This window comes from Solanum tuberosum, unplaced genomic scaffold, assembly GCF_000226075.1.
Source record: "Solanum tuberosum cultivar DM 1-3 516 R44 unplaced genomic scaffold, SolTub_3.0 scf00496, whole genome shotgun sequence".
Classification (NCBI taxonomy): Eukaryota; Viridiplantae; Streptophyta; class Magnoliopsida; order Solanales; family Solanaceae; genus Solanum; species Solanum tuberosum.
The window spans coordinates 178,228-200,212 of record NW_006239424.1 but is presented as its reverse complement, the minus strand read 5'-3'; the positions used below and the strand labels follow the sequence as shown (position 1 = coordinate 200,212).

The window sequence follows — 21,985 nt, the reverse complement described above, 5'->3', positions numbered from 1 at the left end:
TACTCTCAATTCTCTCTCTCGCCTCTCTCACTTTTATACAAATGCAAATGTATAAATTGTGTTTGTGTTTGTATAAAGCTAGAGGACTATATATACAAATGCAAATACATATCTCTCCATCCTATACACTTATAATTATAGTAATACAGATCTACCCCTACCTAGTTCTCTATTGCCTTTCTCTCTCTCGCTTTATATAAACACAAATAATACAAATACGATGTACAATTTGTGTTTGTATAAAGCGAGAGAGATTAGATCTACAAATACAAATATTTTAACTCGATTCAATTATATACAGATTCAAATTTTATGCAGATATACAAACACAATCATTGATACATATTGTCACGACCCAAGCCTAGGGCCTAGACGTGACCGGCGAATGGGGAACCCGAAGGAACCCCAAACAAGCCTCATAGCGTATCATTACACATCCTTGGTCGCGGAAGCAATTAAAATGACCATAAGCAATAAGTATAATCAAAGGGGGAAATCGGGACTAAGGGAGCAAAAGAAAAAAAGAAGAACTGATATATAAATACCATAGATGAGTCAAGCTCAAGCATAATACACAACTTGTCCAACACCACATCTAAACATGAGTACTTAGTGGGGGCCAAGACAAACTACCGGGCTCACCCTCATAGTCAAAACATAACTAAAAAGAAAAAAAAAAGTCGTATACATAGCAAAAGATCATGAGCAACGTCCCCGGAATGGAGGACTCACCAATAACCTTGATAGAAAATCGTATTAGCCACGCGGAGGAGGATGGTCAAGCGGTGCTCCGGTCCCTACATGGTGACATCATGTAGGCATAGAGTATGCGTTAGTACGTTTGAATGTACTAAGTATATGGGATGCAATGCAATGCAACAAGGGATGGACATCATAGGCAAAATGCATAATCGTACCCGATAGATAGCATATTAATGAGATGATATGTATAATGATGCTTATATAAAAATCATATTTAGTAGGGCATAGTATATGTGTAGTGAGTGACCATCAATATAGTATTTCCAAGGCCTACCACCCCCTTGGAGAGGCGAAAGAGGTACAAACCCCTCAATGTGGTTACCCGGGCCTACCACCCCCCGAGCTAGGGACCAAGGTACAAACCCCTCGATATGGTTATACGGGCCTACTACCCCCCGTACTAGGCAACCAAGGTACCAACCCCTCGATACGGTTATACGGGCCTACTACCCCCCGTACTAGGCAACCAAGGTACCAACCCCTCGATACGGTTATACGGGCCTACTACCCCCCGTACTAGGCAACCAAGGTACCAACCCCTCGATACGGTTATACGGGCCTACTACCCCCCGTACTAGGCAACCAAGGTACCAACCCCTCGATACGGTTATACGGGCCTACTACCCCCCGTACTAGGCAACCAAGGTACCAACCCCTCGATACGGTTATACGGGCCTACTACCCCCCGTACTAGGCAACCAAGGTACCAACCCCTCGATACGGTTATACGGGCCTACTACCCCCCGTACTAGGCAACCAAGGTACCAACCCCTCGATACGGTTATACGGGCCTACTACCCCCCGTACTAGGCAACCAAGGTACCAACCCCTCGATACGGTTATACGGGCCTACTACCCCCCGTACTAGGCAACCAAGGTACCAACCCCTCGATACGGTTATACGGGCCTACTACCCCCCGTACTAGGCAACCAAGGTACCAACCCCTCGATACGGTTATACGGGCCTACTACCCCCCGTACTAGGCAACCAAGGTACCAACCCCTCGATACGGTTATACGGGCCTACTACCCCCCGTACTAGGCTTGGTCAACTCACAACACGTATATAGAGAAAATCATATACATGTGTCCATTTCATCATCATTTCAATAATTATATAACCATTCGATTCATAAGACGTACATTGGACCTTCCATTTCCTAAGGATTCTATAAATGCTAGGAAATAATATAAGTCATTTGGAAGAATAGTCCAACACTTAGAAAAAATAATGGGGCGGGTGAACAGTAAATCGGCTTACTGGAAATTGCACTTTTCTGCCGGAGAGGTTTTACGAAAATGGGCATAATTTTTTTGTCCGAACTCCGAATGAGGTGAAACGAAGTGCGTTAGGTAGCTAACTCAAAGGGCTTTCCATGGATATACAATTGTCCACCCAAATAATTTGTGTGCTAGGAGATATGACCCTCCAAAGTAGACCCTCGAAAAAGGCTTCACTTGGAAATTTCGGATTTTGATACGGTTGCTCTAAAATTTGGGTTAGACCCATTTCCCACTCAATTTGACCCCCTGAATAAGAATATGAAGTCGAATTTCCAAAATCATGCACGGATTTTGAGATATATGGAAATTACAATTATAGGTGTTTCCGAAGCACATTTTCGGGCATTTTTGGGGTCGTTTCACATATACATAGTAATTACATATATACAATTATCTAACCGATATACATACACAATTACCTCTCTGCCCTCTCTGACTCGCCTCTCTCCTCTCTCTCCTAATCTTGCTCGCCACTCTAGCCTAACACAAAAAACATATACATATACAAACACAATTTTCATAGACACAATCGTCCGATTTATACAAATCGCCGCGATTTTATACAAATCAAATATCTGTGATTTATACAAATCAGATGTTCCATAGCTATAGAGTGCTAATATAATTTTTATGTTTGCTATTCCAAAAATTCACTTATTTTAATTCTTAAGAGAGCTGAAAGGGATAAGTCAAAGCATCAATGATGAACTAGTGATGGACTTGATCTATATCTCTTTGTACCGCGAGATATAGATGTCTTAAATCAATAAAACAAAAAAATAGAAGAATTTGTTTCAATTGTACTTTTATTCAAAGGAAAACTACATAAGTAATCCCAAAATTTAGTTAAACGCCTTATTTTTTCAACTAAGGTTGTATTTTTTATCACTGAGTAATAGTCGTTAGGCCTATTTCATTTGAAATACTCATATAAGGGAAAAAATTGTCATTATTTTGATTTATTTAATCTTTTTCATCTCATTTAGATTTCAAACTCGATACTGAACAGGTAAACAAAAGAAATCCACGTTATTGAGAAAAAAACATCAAAACTTTCAAGATTACACACAATCTTAATGACATTAGGGATCTAACCCCAAAGGCAAAAGTGGTGAAAAAAACATGCAACAAAAAAAAACATATATGTATAAGCATCCATATTATTCATACATAAACTCTCATATCTAATCTATATTATATTACATTATTAATAACTGTATATATATGTGGATGCTTTTTTTCTTTTCCTTGCAACATATAGTCTTTGAAAATCTCTAAGGTTGAGCTTCATTTTCATTATAGGCTTTTGCTTCTGCAGCTGAGTAACAACATTGGTAGCAATTTCCATATCTATGACCACAACAACCATATCGGCACCCACCACCCCACCTGCCTCCCCAGCTGCCTCCACCACCTCCCCACCTGCCTCCCCAGCTGCCTCCACCACCGCCCCAACTGCCACCCCAACCACCACGTCCATCCCAACCGAATCCAAAACCACCACGTCCTCCACCCCAGCCGTAACCATCATCATCATCAGCCACTACAACACCTTCATCTGCAAATATATGAATTAGTTATACGTAGACATAGACCTAGAATTTTGAGTTGTTTATGTAAAATGATATTTTCTAAATGGACACTTATTATTTGAATAATATTTTCTTTCGTACCACGTACGGAATATATGAATTAGACAATATATGTTCAGAAATATATGCAAATGGAATAAGAAGATTTTTATTAATATTATCTAGCACTTCATAAGGTATACTATAGTTTATACACACCAAGTAAAAAGCTTATAGTATAATATCATATCATGCAAATAGAATGAGTCAATTTTTACGAAGATAATTAGCACTTTATAAAAATATATACATATGTGAGTACGTATGATTTGTAATTAGCACATAATAAACGTCCAACGAGGTCATCTAATCAAGTCAAAATTATCATTACTTGGAATTTAATTTGTATAAGTATACATGTTTGAGCTATATATTGTATAGTAATTATCTTATCATCAAAGAATCGTCTTTAATACGTGGAATTTGTATCTTGTAAGTAATTAATTATGATAAGTAACCTACCACGACACATAAAATGACTCGATGGTATAAAAATATAAAATATTACCTTTTTTTTCATCTTGAAATGTTTCAATAGCACTTACGTAATAGGATATGATGAGAAGAAGTAAAAGCAAAGGGAGAATACAAGTCTTAATTAGCTTCATTTTTTTTTGGATAAACAAAACTATGTATTGAGAAAGTTGAAACTGTGAGTAACATTTGCTATATTAACCACTTTTTATAGCAATGGAGTAGTAGTAGTAGTAATGTTACTATATGGAGAAAGAACCAAAATTTGCAATAAATGAGTTCAATATTTTCTCTTGCATGTATACATGCCCACATATGCAAATGTTGTTGGCTGTTGAGGATTTTGTATCTTTGCCAAAAAAAAAAAAAATCTTATCAAAACAAAGTTTTACTAGCCATTTAAAAAAAAAAAAAGAAGTTTTACTAGCTTTATCTTTTTCAAACTTTTTAATTTGGTCGCAATATGCGTACATACATAGCTACTATTTCGTCTGACTTGATATGGGGTATGTTAATTGATGGTCAAAAGTTAAATTTTCATAAAAAAAAAATTAAGATTTTGTACCCTTTTTAAATTTCTCTTTATAAACTTCAATGTTTTCTTGAAAAAAGATTAAGCATAATCCCTAACAACTAATTCAAAAAATATTATTTCATTATTTTGATATCCAAATTTATAAGAACATCATCAGAAATTGAGTGCTCTTTTGATATGAGAATCTTACGTCAAAACAAAATAAAAAAATGTTCAGTAATGAAAGTCAAACAATGAGGTATGCATAATTAATATCAACTTTGATCGATCAAATTACAAGATATGCTTCAAGGGAATTATACAGGTACAATACTTAAAAAATACCTTTCTAAATTTGACGCGTTTTATTTAGATCTCTATTTTCTGGTCTTAATTATCCTTATATATTAATCACTTTTTTATAATCGTTTCTTCCTCAAATAATAACTGATCCTAATTACATCTTATATTTGACTTTTCTATAATAGTTACCCTCTCAAAATAAGAAAATGGTAATTATTAATATTACTCTCCTATTAATTATTTTATTCTCCAATTTGATTAGTGTTACATGTTTTTTTTTCCTTTGCTTCAATAATCACATTAGTATTTGGTTGTTGGCTTGTTGCTATGACTCTCTTCTTCACTATTTTAATTTTACTATATGCTTTATATGAGCCAAGGGTCTATCCGAAACAACCTTGTCTCTTTATCTTCATGGGATATGAATAAAATTGTGTACGTCCTCTTTAGATCCTATTTATAAAATTACACTAAATATATTCCTTCAAGAGTTAGTATTGTTGGATCAGTGAAAATTTCTGATAAGTTTGAATCTTCTTAAAGAATACAAGAGGTTTTTCAATTAGGTAATTCACCTTACTTAAACACAAATATAATGTCTTTCAGAATAATGGTTCAAGGACAAATCCAAATGCACAATTATTTATTTGTCCAAATTATATTTCAAAAACCAACTACAAAAATTGAGTACAAACGTCACTTTTGCTTTTTTTTCCGGTGCGAATCCTAATTTAATTAGATCTCAATAAGAAAATTAGATAAAAAAAAAACAAAAATATTATTTTATATTACTTGACATAAAGTTTAAGAAATATAAGAAGATTTTCAAAATTGATGGTATAGAATAAATTTTAGATATTTGTGTGGGTATAAATCATTTCATCTAAAGATAATTTAAAAATATATTTTTTTTTAATTATAAAAAATTTAGATGAATATTTTTTTGAGACGGAGTTAAAAAAAAAGTATGTAGGTGTAGTAGATAATTAAGAGGTAAACAAAAGGAATTCACTTTATTCAAAACATAAGAGAAAACATCAAATTTACAACATACATCACATGCAAACTTGAGTTCTCAAAGCCATTATAGGGATCTAACCCTAATTAAGGCAAAACTAGTGAAACAAAACAAAACCCCCCATATATATTTTATATAATAAGCTAATTATTATTATTAGCATCCGTATTATTCCCACATAAACTCTCTCATAATTACTTTATTATTACATTAACGTAACTACGTACATGTGGATGCTTCTTCTTTTCATTTCAACATACTCTTAGTTATAAATTAAAACTTTCCCCCCCCCCCCCCCCCCCCCCCCCCCCCCCCCCCCCCCCCCCCCCCCCCCCCCCCCCCCCCCCCCCCCCCCCCCCCCCCCCCCCCCCCCCCCCCCCCCCCCCCCCCCCCCCCCCCCCCCCCCCCCCCCCCCCCCCCCCCCCCCCCCCCCCCCCCCCCCCCCCCCCCCCCCCCCCCCCCCCCCCCCCCCCCCCCCCCCCCCCCCCCCCCCCCCCCCCCCCCCCCCCCCCCCCCCCCCCCCCCCCCCCCCCCCCCCCCCCCCCCCCCCCCCCCCCCCCCCCCCCCCCCCCCCCCCCCCCCCCCCCCCCCCCCCCCCCCCCCCCCCCCCCCCCCCCCCCCCCCCCCCCCCCCCCCCCCCCCCCCCCCCCCCCCCCCCCCCCCCCCCCCCCCCCCCCCCCCCCCCCCCCCCCCCCCCCCCCCCCCCCCCCCCCCCCCCCCCCCCCCCCCCCCCCCCCCCCCCCCCCCCCCCCCCCCCCCCCCCCCCCCCCCCCCCCCCCCCCCCCCCCCCCCCCCCCCCCCCCCCCCCCCCCCCCCCCCCCCCCCCCCCCCCCCCCCCCCCCCCCCCCCCCCCCCCCCCCCCCCCCCCCCCCCCCCCCCCCCCCCCCCCCCCCCCCCCCCCCCCCCCCCCCCCCCCCCCCAGCCGTAACCATAACCATCCCCATCACCAACTTCTTCTGCAAATATATGACACAGAGTCGAAGTTAGAATTTTGAATTTATGAAAAGACAGTTTATTATGTTCTGAATAAATTATTTATGAAAAGAGTATTTGAGCGTTTTTTTTTTTTTAAATCTAGAGAGCTAGTGAAGAATATTTCATCGAAGAGATATATATTTATTAATTAAAGACTAATAATTAATATTAGCAAACTAGATAGTTAAAAAAATAACTTCTTTACATGAAAATATATTAATTACTTCCTTCATTTTAATTTATAATATGTTTGAATTTCGATAATTAAAAAGTTTGAATTAATTACGAGGGGTGCAACATTTCTGGCAACCACGTTTGCTATAACCGCCGCAGCAGCCATAATGACAATGTTCTCCGCCTCCCCAGCCGCCTCGGCCTCCGTGTCCGCCTCCGTTGTACTGGTTGCTGGCTTCTTTCACTTCATTAGCTGCAACAAATTAGATTAAAGAGTAATTAACTTTTTATTTTTTAATTAGCCTACTAATTTATATGTGAACATGAAATAATAACATTCAAAAGTATTACTATATATTATGCTAATAGAATGAAAATTAAGATTAGCACTTCATAATTAAGGTATACTAAATATATATAGTGAGTATAAGAATTGTTAATGATCACATAATAAATGTCCATCGAGGTATTTTTACCTAGCCATCAATTTAATTAAATATGAGTTTAAGTGATATACATTATTGGCATATATAAAAGATCACTAAAGAATATAGTATATATATATATATATATATATATTAATAAGAGTTCTTAAAAAATATGTGAAATTTGTCATTTGTGTCTTGTAAAATAATCATGATAAGTAATATGTTATAACACATAAAATGACTTGATGGTATATGAGAATATAAAGTTAGTTCTTACCTTTTTTTTCATCTTGAGATGTTTCAGTAGCAGTTACATAATAGGATATGAGAAGAAGTAAAAGCAAAGGGAGAATATAAGTCTTAAGCTTCATTTTTGGGGTTTAAACAAACAGTAATATGTATTGAGAAAGTTGGAATTGTGAGTAACATTTGCTATGTTAGCCTCTTTTTATAGTAAAATAATAGTAGTACGTAGTAAAGGGTATTATAATGGAGTTATGGAGAGAGGACCAAATATTGTAATAAATGTTTTCAATATTTTCTCTTGTATGCCCACATATGAAATGTTGTTGGCTGTTGAGGATTTTATGTGTATCCTTTCTAAAAAATATTTCAAAATCTTATCAAAGCTAATTAAATTTTACCATCTTCATCTTGTTCAATCCTTATCAATTTGGTTGCAATATGTGCATGTATATCAATTTTTATTTATTTATTTTTTGGTTTGGTCTGATGACTTGATTTGGAGCTATCACAACTGGGGTAGTTCAATGAAATTAATTGGTGACATGTAAGGGCGTGATCTAACGATTAATAAAGCAGACTTGGAACGACGTCACAAGTTAAAATGTTAGCTAAAACAAACACATTAAGTGATTTCTATTCATTTATTAAAGCATTGACAAGTCCCTCGTGAAATTAATCGATAGAGGTGTGTTCATGTTGATCCAAACACCACGATTGTGAAAAAATAATACTATAAAGCTAAATTTTAATTTATCAAATTATATTTAAAACTTATATTTTTATTCGTAATTTAGTTTATTAACTTTTAAAGATTTTGTACCTTTTTTTACTCGTCAAACTTCGATGTTTTCTTGAAAAAGATTTAAGTCATAGAACTAACTACTTACAAGGAGTAACAATATATATTGGACCAAGTGCAAAAATTATTTGTTTTCAGAAACCCTATGTAAATAACAATTACAAAGTTTAGTCATCTCACAAAGTTACAATTATTTTTCAACATATAGGGGTAAAGTTGAAATTATGGGTCTAAACTTTAAATAGTTCTTTAAAAAATAAATACTATATTTTAAACAGAGTGAAGACTGAGCAATATTCAATAACTTCAATCCTTATGATTTGCACTAAAGTGACTTAAATAGCCTTCAAGAAATCGATTCGGGTGAAATCCAATTTATATAGATCCAACTTTCATTTCTACAAATAATAATTGGCCCTCAAATTTAAAGATATACTAGCTTGGATCTTCAACTCTCGTATTTTCACAAAAGTAACATTCACCGATCACTTTTTCATAATATAAGTAGTTATTATCACGAAAATTTAAATTTTACATGTTAATTTTAACTAATTACATAAGCTGAAAAAATAAGTCAATATATAAAAAACTCCCACATGAAAAGAAGAAAAAAAAAAGTTCAGTTATAGTTGATCTCATCTCACTATATAAGTCAACTAATGAGGTATGCATATTATCAAATTTTGGTTGACAAAATCAAGGATATGTTTCAAGGGAATTATTATATGCTAAAAATAAAACAGGATAAGGAAAAAAAATGGAAATTGAAGAAAAGATATTTCAGTCCAAAAATAATTTTAATTTATTTATCCGATTTTAACTTAACACAAAATAAAAAAAGTTGAATTTTGTGATCTTAAATTAAAGACTCGAAATATATCAAAATACTCAAGTTAGTTTTGCGGTAGAGTACTTTGGGCCACAGTCCAAAACTGAGACGTGACAGTTACCAGAATTCAACAACGCATACTAGTCAAATTAATTCAAACATATGAAATTCATGTATGTTTAACAAGAAATTGGTTAGGACAAAATGAAATGGTAGAAGATCATTAACCATCAATTTCTATGACAAAATTTGATAAAATCTATCTACAATAACACATGAGAATACATGCTATACTATATAACAGTTAATCTTGACGTAATTGATAAAGTTGTCTCATGTTACTTAGAGCGTCCGAAAGTCGTGAGTATGGGCTGTGAAAACAGTCTCTAACAGAAATGTAGAATAAAGTTGCATACAATATACCCTTGTGGTCTGATCCTTTCCCTAGAGCTTGGTGCACCAAAGTGACGATAATATATGCAAGTCGCAATGTCTAGAAGACAAATTAGACTTGTGTTTTTTTTGGTAAAGGGACGGATCTATTATCCAAGAAGTTATGAACCATGCATCAATATACTATTGGGGATTTTTGTTTATAAAAGGAAAGTGAAATCGTTTTTAAAATATAAGAGAGTTAGCTAGTGAGAAAACCAAAGTAGATTAGCTTTGGAAGAAAAGAAGCATCACCACCAACAAAACATATAAAAGTTAAAATGGTACTTAATAGTAATATTAAGGATGATATTAGCAAAGGATTAAAGATAAGACAAGAAGAAGTTAAAAATTAAGGATGAAACAAACAAGAAAATACTTTATCCCTATTGATCATAACAAATTTAAAACGGATTACTCAATGCTAATTAATATAATTATCTTAACTTTGTAATTCCCTCCTTTCACTAAGCCATCAATTGTGGCAAGTCATTTTCTTAGCCTCAACCTTATAATTCCCTTGCAAATCATTCAATTTTTTTGGGAGACATATGATAAGTCCCCAATAAGTCGATAAATCATACAGGGGGCATAAGTTTTGTGCACTGACAGCGTAAATTACTCGAGTATGGGACATGTTGTGGACATAGGGAAGCCAGTGAATTACACAGGGGGGCTCGAGTTCTCGAGCCTAACATACAGAGTGACAAAAAAGATCAAAGATGAAAATGGGAAATGGTTAAGTCAAGAAGTGGACTTGTTGCACCAGATAACAGGTTATGCACCAAAAGGTTGCATTACTGCAGTTATGGGCCCAAGTGGTGCTGGAAAGTCTACACTTTTAGATGGATTGGCTGGAAGAATTGCTAGTGGAAGCCTTAGGGGTAAAGTGTCAATGGGTGGGCTTGATATGAGCCCAAGTTTGATCAAAGGAAGTTCAGCTTATATAATGCAAGATGATAGACTTTTTCCAATGCTTACTGTTTATGAGACATTCATGTTTGCTGCTGATTTTAGATTAGGATCACTCTCTAGGACCGAAAAACAGGAGAAGGTTGAGAGGCTGATCGAGCAACTTGGATTGTCTGTAAGTCGACTACAACTCATTCCCTGATGTTATACAATCAAACCTCTTTACAACAACTTCGTTTGTGTGCTGCTATAGCAAAATGATGTTATGCAGAACATTTAACATAATATGAAAAATCGATTTCAAAGAAAACTTTGCTGTTATAGTGAAATGTTGTTATAGAAATGTTTAACTTTATATTCGTCATGTTTCTTGAGAACCAAATATAGCTAATCCTAAATCTTAATGTATGTTATTAGATTTATTTAATTTGATCATCATTCTTGAGGACTCTGGAATTTCTTATGTCTAAACCGTTGTATAGTTATGATGGTTTATTTGAATGCAGTCGACTAGGAACACTTACATAGGTGATGAAGGGACTCGAGGAGTATCTGGAGGTGAACGTCGTAGGGTGTCAATTGGAGTGGACATTATACATGGACCTTCATTGTTGTTCTTGGATGAGCCTACTTCAGGTCTTGATTCAACTAGTGCTCATAGTGTAATTGAGAAGGTGCACGATATAGCCCGAGCTGGAAGCACTGTGATTCTAACAATTCATCAGCCTTCACACCGTATTCAATTGCTTATTGATCATCTAATCATCCTGGCTCGCGGACAGCTCATGTACCAAGGAGCACCGAATGATGTGTCTCATCATCTTGTTAGGATGGGACGAAAAGTGCCAAAGAACGAAAGCTCGATAGAACACCTGATTGATGTAATTCAGCAATATGATCAATCTGAGCTTGGAGTAGAAGCAGTAGCTGCATTTGCACTTACTGGTATGAAACCTCCACCAATCAGTGCAGCAGCACACGAGATGTCAGCTTCCACTGTGCTTCCATCACCTGTCCGTCCATCACACCGTGCTAAACATCAGGTCGTGGAGGCACAAGGTCGTGACAAGTCAAGCAAACGTCTTCGTTTGCAAACCCATGCACAAGATGACACAGGATTCGATCACAGCGTTAGGAGTCCCTGGAATACATCTAAGTCCTGGAGTGCCAGCCGTAGTGGTGTCCTACAATCTATAGGCTTTTCACCAGCTAGGCGCAATGATCATAGAAGTCCAAGTGTTATGGGGTAAACACATTCACTTCACTTCTATTAGAGATTAGAATCAAAACTTTTATACACTGATAATCTAAAATGCCACTAATAACATGGAAAATAAGACAGATAACTTACTACAACATGTTGAAATGCTATGATATTGTAAAACAAATTATATTGTCAGTATCTATAAGTTAAATCTAACGAACAATATTTGGGATATTTGTGCAGTTCTTCTCCAGGATGCTATGCCTACTCTACAGAGATCGTTCAAAGTACTCCAACTCCGCATAGTAGTGACTACACTGTTAATGAAAATGACTATTTGACACCCAATGATTTTGCTCATGACATCAATCATTCTTTCCATGATCTTGGGCCAAAGTTTGCGAATTCTTTCTTCTCAGAGACATGGATATTGATGAGACGAAACTTTATAAACATCATGCGTACCCCTGAACTTTTCCTCTCTAGGCTTGTAGTACTATCAGCCATGGGAATTATGATGGCTACTATGTTTCTGCATCCCAAAGAAAACCTTCAAGGGATCACAAATCGCCTCAGTTTCTTCATCTTCACTTGCACCCTCTTTTTCTTTTCGTCTAATGATGCTGTTCCTGCTTTCATTCAAGAACGATTTGTCTTCATCCGCGAGACCTCTCACAATAAGTATAGAGCCTCTTCTTACACAATTGCAGGTCTGATTACTTTTCTTGAACTTATTACTCCATTTTAGTAAACGTTCTAATAAGTCTTGTGTACATAATAATGTTGCAGGTCTAGTTACTTACCTTCCATTCCTAGCTCTTCAGGCTGCAGTTTATGCAGTGATTGTTTGGTTTGCACTATCACTTAGAGGGCCATTCATCTATTTCTTGGTAATTCTGTTCATGTCACTACTCTCCACAAATTCATTCGTTATATTCGTGAGCTCAGTGGTGCCAAACTACATACTAGGATATGCAGCTGTGATTGCTTTCACCGCGCTGTTTTTCTTGTTCTGTGGCTATTTCTTGAACAGCAATGACATGCCAAATTACTGGAAATGGATGAATTATGTTTCAACAATGACTTATCCATATGAAGGACTTTTGATGAATCAGTATCAAACAAATGAATCATTTGGAAAAGACCCTCTTGGAAGAGATGTTACTGGTTTTGGAATCTTGAAATCACTTAATATTTCACTTGATCCAACCAAGAAGTGGGAAAAAGTATATATAATGTTAGGATGGGCTGTTTTTTACAGGATTCTGTTTTATATTGCTCTTAGATTATTTTCAAAGAATCAGAGGAAATGAAATCTGTATGGAGAAATCCTTTGTAGTGAGTGCTTCCCCCTAATAGGGTCGTGGCGCGAATCTGAAAAAGTTGGGTTCCAATGCGAGTGGAAAAACAAAAAAAAAGAATCTGTTATGCTAACATACAAACTCCAATTGTATGATTAATAGTATCAGTGTATCATCTCTTGTCAAAATATTTTACAAAGATTCTTTTTGTTTGATATGTTGTCTATATAGTCATACTGTAAAAATATATATTAGGTAATTAAACAGAATATAAAGAATGAAACTAAAACTTAGAAAGAGTTGGGCGACTCGAACTCATTATTTAGCCCATTTCATCTCAAGTAAACTAATGTGCTTATTTATTAACTTGATCAATTTTAATCCGTTCAAATTCAGGCCAACCCCTCCCATTATATAAAACTCCTACGTATACTAATGTCCTTTAAAATATGGGAACAATTAATCAACTTGAGAAGAGCTTAACTAATTGATTTCCTATAGAACATTTTCCTACAATAAAATGAGCAACTTTCACATATAGCAAACATAAAAATCATATTTGTATGTTATAACTATAGTTTACATAATTGCGATCCATAGCAAATTTTATGTTTACTATGAAGTTTTTGATTTGTATAATTCGCTACAAACATTCAATTTTATACAAATTGTTCAATTTTGTATAAATTCATTTATACATTGTAATTTGTATAATTAGATCTGTATTTGTATAATTATAAGTGTATAAGATGAAAATATATGTAATTGTATTTGTATATACACTTTTTTCTTGCTTTATACAAACACAAACACATATTATACAAATTTATAAAATGACTAATTGTATACCGAATCAGATGACAAAAAAATGGGATGTTTGCTGCAAATTACAATTAAAATAAACTATGACTATAACATTTAATTTAAATTAAGTAATAGTTTGTTATTCATACAATTTTTCCCTAAAATAAAACTTAATCACAACTCTTTGACTATGGAATTAATCATGTTATTTTGTGGTCTAATTGCATTATACTCCACTAATCTCTTTGTTTAATGATCTAAAACTGTTACAGTTTTAATGATGTCATAGTCTATGTCAGATTGCCATAATTAAACACTTATTTGACTATAGAAATGATAAGTAATAATTACAAACATGCAAATCAAGGAGTTACTGACCATAAAACTAAAAACTTTTTCTTACTTTCCATAATATTCGGCATCGACAAACCATCTTTTATTCAAAGACACTAATCAGTTCTTTGACCAAGATTTTTTTTATTTTTTCGGATTAAGGATCGTTTGGTAGAGTATATAAAAACAAATGTATATATACTAATTTTGTACATTATTAATCTATAGTATTAGTCATACAAAAGATTTCAACATATGCATTAGATCGATTAATGACATAACTATCCCTGAAATCTTTGACCATTGAATAAGTTTGTGATATGAGTATAACTAATATAAACATTTGTAATACACATTTTCATATTATTCTTATATACTCTATCGAACGAACCGTTACGACCAAACACATGATAATAATGAGTGTAGTGCATAGCGCAAAGAGAAAGTGTTGGGTTCAAAAGGGTGATGTCAGGTAATGGAGCAAAGAACGTAACCGTCCTTCTCAGAGTCCCTATTTTGGATGCATATCATATCAGTTCAGTCTCACGCCTTTTACACCACCTTGCCTGCCTGGCCCCTTCACACACCATTCATGAGTAGTAGTAGTAGTAGTACTAGTACTGCAAAAAAGAATCAAATTTTCTGATACTACAGATTTCATTTTCAGTCTTCTGCTTCTTTTTTTCTTCAGTCTTGGTGTTTTCAGAAACAGCTCAACTCTGAAAACCCCATCATCAAACAGACCAGCTGCTGCTTCTTCTGAAAAGGTAGTTTTTTTTTTTTTTTGGTTTCTAAGAACTCCATGTTTTAGTTAGTTTTTGTGGTTATAGTTTTTTGGGTTTGTGTTTTTACTGCTGATTCTTTCATTACCTCCTTGCCTACATTGTGATTCTGTTTGTTTGTGTAGCTGGGATTTGTTGTTATCTGATTAGTTTCAATGTTGATTCTTTTTTTGTGTGTGTTTTTCTTGAGTGGAAATGATGAGTGTGTGAGTTTTAAGAAATACCCACAAAGTGAATGGAACAGAATATCACACCATTGATGAGTAGTAGTAGAATATTACGAAAGAATCAAATTTTCTGAACTCCTGGTTTCAGATTACAGATTTCTTTGTCAGTTTCAGAGTTTTTGCTTTTGTGCTCTTTTCTTTGAGTTTTCGGTTTTCAAAAAGAGACCCCATTAATTGTACGGAACAACAGTTGCTGTTTTTTCTGAAAAGTAGCTCTTTTTGAAGTTCTTTTTTATTTCCAAGAACTCCATGTTTTATCTCAGTTTTTGTGCTTTTAATTCTTTTGGAGTGAAAACAAGCAAACAACAATAATTCTTGGAGTGATTTTCTGCTGATGCCTATTTGTTCTTTTAGCTCATTTGTGTAGCTGGGTTCTGTTGTATTTGATCAGTTTCAGTGTTTTTGTTATGCTTTTCATGAGTGAATGATGAGTTTGTGAGTTTTCAAAAACACCCATTGACAGCATCTTCTTCTTCTCCTGAAAGGTGGCTTTTTGATTTCCATGTACTCCATTTTTACTACCTTCTCTGTATTTTTAGCTCATTTTTGTTCATGGGTTGTATCTTTTTTCTTTTCCTTTTTTGATTTTATGCTGCTGCTTTTCAAAAACTTTCTGATTTGCATTGCCATCTTTTATTGGTTCTTAGTTCATTTTTTGTTAAGTGGTTCTTTTTTTGTTGTACTTTCTTTTTTCTCCTTTTCCATTTATGCGGTTTCTTTCCTTTCTTTTTAGCTTGTAGCTAGGTTGAGAGTAATTTTATATATGTTGAAGAAAGTGATGTTTTTAATTAAGTATTTGCTTGAATTTGGAAAGAAAAAAAAAAGACATAAAGAAGTGTTATGGGAGAGTCTCATTTTTAATCATTTTAGTCACACATAGCGTGTAGATTTATAAAGGTTTTCCTTTTTTTTTCTCCTTTTTTGTATGGAACCCATTTTCTGTTCTCCAGTTTTTGCTATTTTTAGCTAAATTTATGCGTGTGAGAACTGTTTTAAGATTTATGACCTTTTAAATTGGGAATATAACGTGCATATCAAATGTTCTTCAGATCTTTCTTGAGCCCAATGCCTAGTTATCTAATACTATAAAGTTTTCTGGAGGGTCTATTTTTACTCCACAGTTTTGCCAAGCATAGATTCCTATTTTCACTGTTGTCTTTTTGTGACTTGTTGATTTAAGAGTAATAGTAACTGATAACCTTATTTTGGCATTTTTGTTGGAGGGTTTGGTTTGACCATGAATAATGTGAGTATTTGAACAAAGTAGTAGTTTTTGTTTTCAAAATTGAAATTGTGTTTGGTCGTGTATACAAATTGGAGTTTTATTTTATTTTAATTTTTGTGAGTAATTTGGAGTGAAAAAAAGTACCATCTTTTCTTGACTCCGGAAAAAAGTTTTTAAAAATCACTGGCCAGAGACACACTTAGCTTTAGTTCTGCTGAAAAATGACAATTTTTTACAGTATAGTAGTTGTTTGTACTTTGTATGAAGCATTAATGGAGCAATTTAATTACTGGCTTTAACTGAAGGTTTAACAGGGAAATATATTACAGAAGATCAAACATTACCATGTTTGTGATGGATAAATATTATGGTTAAACACAATATAATGATGTCTTTAAGCCTGTTTTTTGTACTTTCCAGGCACTGTGAGTACACTGGTCTTGGATATTTACTTCTCATAAATCAATTCTAGACACCATTTCATAATCTCTTAAGAGAATATCTAATAATTTGTTCTATTATATGACACAAATAGATTTGAAATTTATTCTTTTTTTTTTTTTGCTTTATTATAGGAGAGTTTCGTGCGGGTGTCTTTGAGTTTAGCAAGTTTCTTGGGTGATTGAGTTGGTACATTTAACTTGAAGGTGCACACTGCATTTCATGTAAAAATTAATTGAAGAATGTATTTTCTTCCAGCTTCTTCATGAACTTCAGTCTGTCAAATCTGCATATCTGCAAATTGACTTCATATTTTTTTTTTTGCTGATTGTTGTTGATCGAAGAAGCTATTTCCCCCCTATCATGGCTTTACTAAACAAATGAATTAAGGTGTATGTTTGTGTGTAGATTTTTGTTCATCTTGGTATGATGCATATTTGATTTCACTTGATAGCTTTGTTTTTCATCTTATTCATGGAATACCTTGCAGGTCATTGTTTGAAACTACAGTGAACCAGCATAATGACAAACAAAGCTTCAACATGGGAGGCTTGTGTACTAATGATCATTCTTCTCTGCTTTATACAACAACCAGTAGTCACAACTGGCTTTTTGGTCAATGACATGGAGTTACTGAAGGCCCTACGAAATTCTCTTGTCCTGGAAAGGGATGTTATTCCCAGTTGGTTTGATACAAAGGCTACTCCATGCAATTGGACCGGCATAAAGTGTGAAGGTGAACGTGTCATCCAGATTGACTTTCCATGTACAGGATCACCGCTAAATGTACCATTTCCTGGAAATATTGGAAAATTTAGGTCCCTCAAGCACCTGAACCTCAGCCATTGCGCCTTCACTGGTACTATACCTACAGATGTTTGGAGTCTGGAGAATATGGAGACACTAGACTTGACTGACAACAGGTTAACTGGCGAGCTGCCTCCAACTATATCTAACCTAAGAAACCTGAGATATCTTGTACTCGACGATAATGGTTTCTCAGGCAGTTTACCATTAACAATTTGTGAGCTAAAGGAGCTCAGGGAACTATCAGTTCATGCAAACTCTTTTACTGGCAATCTTCCTGGTGAGATTGGAAACATGGAGAAGTTGCAGTCTCTTGATTTCAGTTCAAATTTCTTCTCTGGTAATCTACCTTCCAGCCTAGGTAATTTGATGGAGCTTCTATTTGTTGATGCCAGTCAAAACAACTTGACTGGATTGATATTTCCAGAAATTGGAAAACTAGGGATGCTTAGAATTCTCTCTCTCTCATCCAACATGTTGTCTGGACCTATACCTGCAACAATTGGCCATCTGAAGCAGCTGGAGGTACTTGATCTCCAAAACTGCAAATTCACTGGAAGTATTCCTGAAGAGATTTCTGAATTGAGTAATTTGAATTACTTGAATGTAGCACAGAATGAATTTGATGGAGAGCTTCCCTCAAGCATTGGAAAGCTAGAAAATTTGCTTTACCTTATTGCTTCAAATGCCGGATTGTCTGGAACAATCCCTTCAGAGTTAGGGAACTGCAAAAGGCTCAAATCAATAAATTTGTCCTTTAACTCATTTTCAGGGGCATTACCTGATGAACTTTCTGGGTTGGATTCACTTAAATCACTTGTGCTTGATTCAAACCGCTTATCAGGCCCCCTGCCTATGTGGATTTCCAACTGGACGCAAGTAGAGTCTATAATGGTGTCAAAGAATTTCCTAACTGGACCTCTCCCACCACTGTATCTCCCTTTGCTATCTGTTCTTGATGTCAGTGCTAACAGTCTATCTGGTGAGTTGTCTTCAGAGATATGTGGTGCCAAATCATTGAGCGTGCTGGTGTTGTCGGATAACAACTTCACTGGTGACATCCAAAGTACTTTCACGAATTGTTCAAGCCTCACAGACTTGGTGTTGTCTGGAAACAATCTCTCAGGTAAACTGCCTTCTTATCTAGGGGAGCTTCAGCTCATTACTCTTGAGCTATCGAAAAACCAGTTCTCTGGGATGGTACCATATCAACTATGGGAGTCAAAAACATTAATGGGGATCTCACTCGGCAACAATATGCTTGAAGGTCCAATTCCAGCGACTATTGCAAAACTTTCAACCCTCCAGAGATTGCAACTTGATAATAATCAGTTTGAAGGAAGCATACCGCGTACCATTGGTAACTTGAAGAACCTGACCAATCTCTCTCTTCATGGTAACAAGTTAACTGGAGGTATTCCATTGGAGCTTTTTGAATGTACGAAGTTGGTATCTCTTGATCTTGGTGCAAACAGTCTTTCAGGTGAAATTCCAAGATCAATAGCTAAGCTGAAATTGCTAGACAATTTGGTTCTGTCTAACAATCAGTTTTCTGGCCCTATACCTGAGGAAATTTGTTCTGGGTTCCAGAATATGCCTTTACCAGACTCTGAGTTCACCCAGCACTATGGCATGCTCGATTTGTCCAACAATGAACTAGCTGGGTCCATCCCACACTCAATTAAGGATTGCATAGTTGTGACAGAACTACTTCTACAGGGAAATAAGCTCACAGGAAGCATTCCTCCTGAAATTTCTCAGCTCGGTAATTTAACAATGCTAGATCTATCTTTCAATTCCTTGACAGGTCCAGTGTTTCCTCAGTTGTTTCCAATGTCAAGCCTCCAAGGTCTCATACTTTCTCATAACCAGATAAGTGGATCTATTCCTGATAATCTCGACTCTATGATGCCAAGTTTAGTCAAGCTAGACCTTTCAAATAACTGGTTGAGTGGCTCATTGCCGCCTTCTGCATTTAGGCTCAAAAGTTTGACTTACCTGGACATCAGCATGAATTCTTTCTCAGGCTCGCTGTCTTTTAACATTGGAAGCTCCAGCTCTTTGTTGGTCTTAAATGCTAGCAACAACCAACTCTCTGGTGCTCTTGATGATTCTCTCTCTAATCTCACATCCTTGTCCAAGCTAGATCTCCATAACAACTCAATCACAGACAACTTGCCACCATCACTTTCAGCTCTTGCTTCCCTGATATATCTTGACTTATCCAGCAACAGTTTTCAAAAGTCCTTTCCTTGTAGTATTTGTGACATTGAAGGCCTTGTTTTTTCCAATTTCTCTGGCAACAAATTCATTGACCTAGCCCCTGATGTGTGCACTAAGGCTAGGAAATGCATACCAAGTGAGCCTGTTTTACCTCCCAGGGAAAACTATCCATCTGCACCAGTTCTAAGCCATGCATCTGTCTTGGGCATTGCCTTGGGTGCATCGATCCTTTCTCTTGTGGTGCTAATTGTAGTTCTCAGATGGAGAATGCTGAGACAAGAAGCTGTACTTGTTGACAGAGGTAAAGGTAAGCAAGGAAAGAAAACTGACCCCACATCTACTGATGAGCTTTTGATTAAGAAGCCAAAGGAGCATCTGAGTATCAACATTGCAACCTTTGAGCAGTCTTTGTTACGGATCAACCCTACAGCTATTCTCTCAGCCACTGAGAACTTCAGCAAGAGCTACATCATTGGTGATGGTGGCTTTGGTACTGTATACAAAGCCAAACTGCCTGAAGGCCAGACCATTGCTGTCAAGAGGCTGAACGGAGGCCACATGCATGGTGATCGCGAGTTCTTTGCTGAAATGGAAACAATTGGGAAAGTAAAGCATGAAAATCTGGTGCCATTGCTTGGTTATTGTGTCTTTGCAGATGAGAGGTTCTTGATATATGAATACATGGAGAATGGAAGCCTTGATTTCTGGTTGAGAAACCAAGCAGATGCAGTAGAAGCACTTGACTGGCCAACTCGTTTCAAGATTTGTCTAGGGTCAGCTGTCGGACTTTCCTTTCTACACCATGGTTTTGTTCCACACATCATCCACAGAGACATCAAGTCAAGCAACATACTCCTAGACAAGAACTTTGAACCACGAGTCTCTGACTTTGGGCTGGCTCGAATAATTAGTGCTTGTGAGAGCCATGTTAGCACAATCCTTGCTGGTACATTCGGGTACATACCTCCCGAGTATGGACAAACCATGACGGCCACAACCAAGGGTGACATCTACAGCTTTGGAGTGGTGATGTTGGAACTGGTAACAGGAAGGGCACCAACAGGACAGGCCGATGTTGAAGGAGGCAATCTTGTTGGCTGGGTGAGATGGATGGTTTCAAATGGCAGGGAGATTGAAACGTTGGATCCATTTATTTCTGGTTCAGGATTATTGAAGGATCAAATGCTGCGCGTTCTTGCCATTGCAAGGTTATGCACCAGCGATGAGCCATGGAAGCGACCATCAATGCTCGAAGTGGTGAAACTGTTGAAGGAGGCCAAGAACAATGGTGCTTGTGGAGTGTGATTGAACATCAAATACATAAACATGACTAGTTTATTACAAGTCACAACAAAAGGTAATGAAAGGAAGGTGTAATAGGATTATAGTACTTCTCTTATGTTATGCAGCTATCTGTATTATGAGTTTATACAGGTCAGACAGATGTAAGTTATGTTGGAAACAAACTATGTTGTTCCCTTTAATTTGAGATATAGAAGTTTATGCATGTGACTTGTAAATCATAAGCTTTCACTTGGAAGGACTACAGTTTTAATTTCCTCATACAGATGACAAAGCAAGGAAATCATACTCCCTTGATTGCTAATCCCGAAATTAAAAACTCAACAATATAATCCTACATTGCATATTATGTTTATTTCTTATCCCATAAACCAAATGATGGGTCTAACAATTAATTAATCAATTTTTAGGTTATATTTTTCATATTTTTTATTAATCAATTACTCATTTTCGGGATTTATCGAATTTTTTTTAAAAAGAAAATTGTTGAAATTGTTGAATTGAAGGTTACTTTATTTATTTGTGAATTTTTGGCATTAATTTTATATTTTTTTT

The 21,985-nt window shown here is 36.5% G+C and overlaps 3 protein-coding genes across 3 annotated transcripts; 2 read left to right on the top strand and 1 right to left on the bottom strand.

The window, feature by feature from the left end:
• Positions 1–3,320: 3,320 nt before the first annotated feature.
• Positions 3,321–4,285, bottom strand: LOC107058384 (ctenidin-1-like). Its single transcript, XM_015304028.1, has 2 exons — positions 4,186–4,285; positions 3,321–3,604 (listed from the first exon to the last, which is right to left on the bottom strand). The coding sequence occupies exons 1-2, from the start codon at positions 4,283–4,285 to the stop codon at positions 3,321–3,323; spliced, it is 384 nt and encodes a 127-aa protein (XP_015159514.1).
• A 6,212-nt stretch (positions 4,286–10,497) lies between these two features.
• Positions 10,498–13,298, top strand: LOC102578622 (ABC transporter G family member 17-like). Its single transcript, XM_006364636.1, has 4 exons — positions 10,498–10,956; positions 11,288–12,027; positions 12,229–12,695; positions 12,775–13,298. The coding sequence occupies exons 1-4, from the start codon at positions 10,498–10,500 to the stop codon at positions 13,296–13,298; spliced, it is 2,190 nt and encodes a 729-aa protein (XP_006364698.1).
• A 4,322-nt stretch (positions 13,299–17,620) lies between these two features.
• On the top strand, positions 17,621–21,433 carry LOC102578294 (leucine-rich repeat receptor protein kinase MSP1-like). The gene has a single exon (XM_006364635.1). The coding sequence runs from the start codon at positions 17,621–17,623 to the stop codon at positions 21,431–21,433; it is 3,813 nt and encodes a 1,270-aa protein (XP_006364697.1).
• Positions 21,434–21,985: the final 552 nt, after the last annotated feature.

Bases quoted from the DNA above. Each gene is read 5' to 3' on its own strand.
- LOC102578294 (XM_006364635.1), top strand. From the start codon at position 17,621: ATGACAAACAAAGCTTCAACATGGGAGGCTTGTGTACTAATGATCATT.
- LOC102578622 (XM_006364636.1), top strand. From the start codon at position 10,498: ATGGGACATGTTGTGGACATAGGGAAGCCAGTGAATTACACAGGGGGG. The intron at 12,028-12,228 runs GTAAACACATTC...ATATTTGTGCAG, and splicing joins AGAAGTCCAAGTGTTATGGG to TTCTTCTCCAGGATGCTATG. The intron at 12,696-12,774 runs GTCTGATTACTT...ATAATGTTGCAG, and splicing joins CTCTTCTTACACAATTGCAG to GTCTAGTTACTTACCTTCCA.
- LOC107058384 (XM_015304028.1), bottom strand. From the start codon at position 4,285: ATGAAGCTAATTAAGACTTGTATTCTCCCTTTGCTTTTACTTCTTCTC. The intron at 3,605-4,185 runs GTAATATTTTAT...ATATATTTGCAG, and splicing joins ATTTCAAGATGAAAAAAAAG to ATGAAGGTGTTGTAGTGGCT.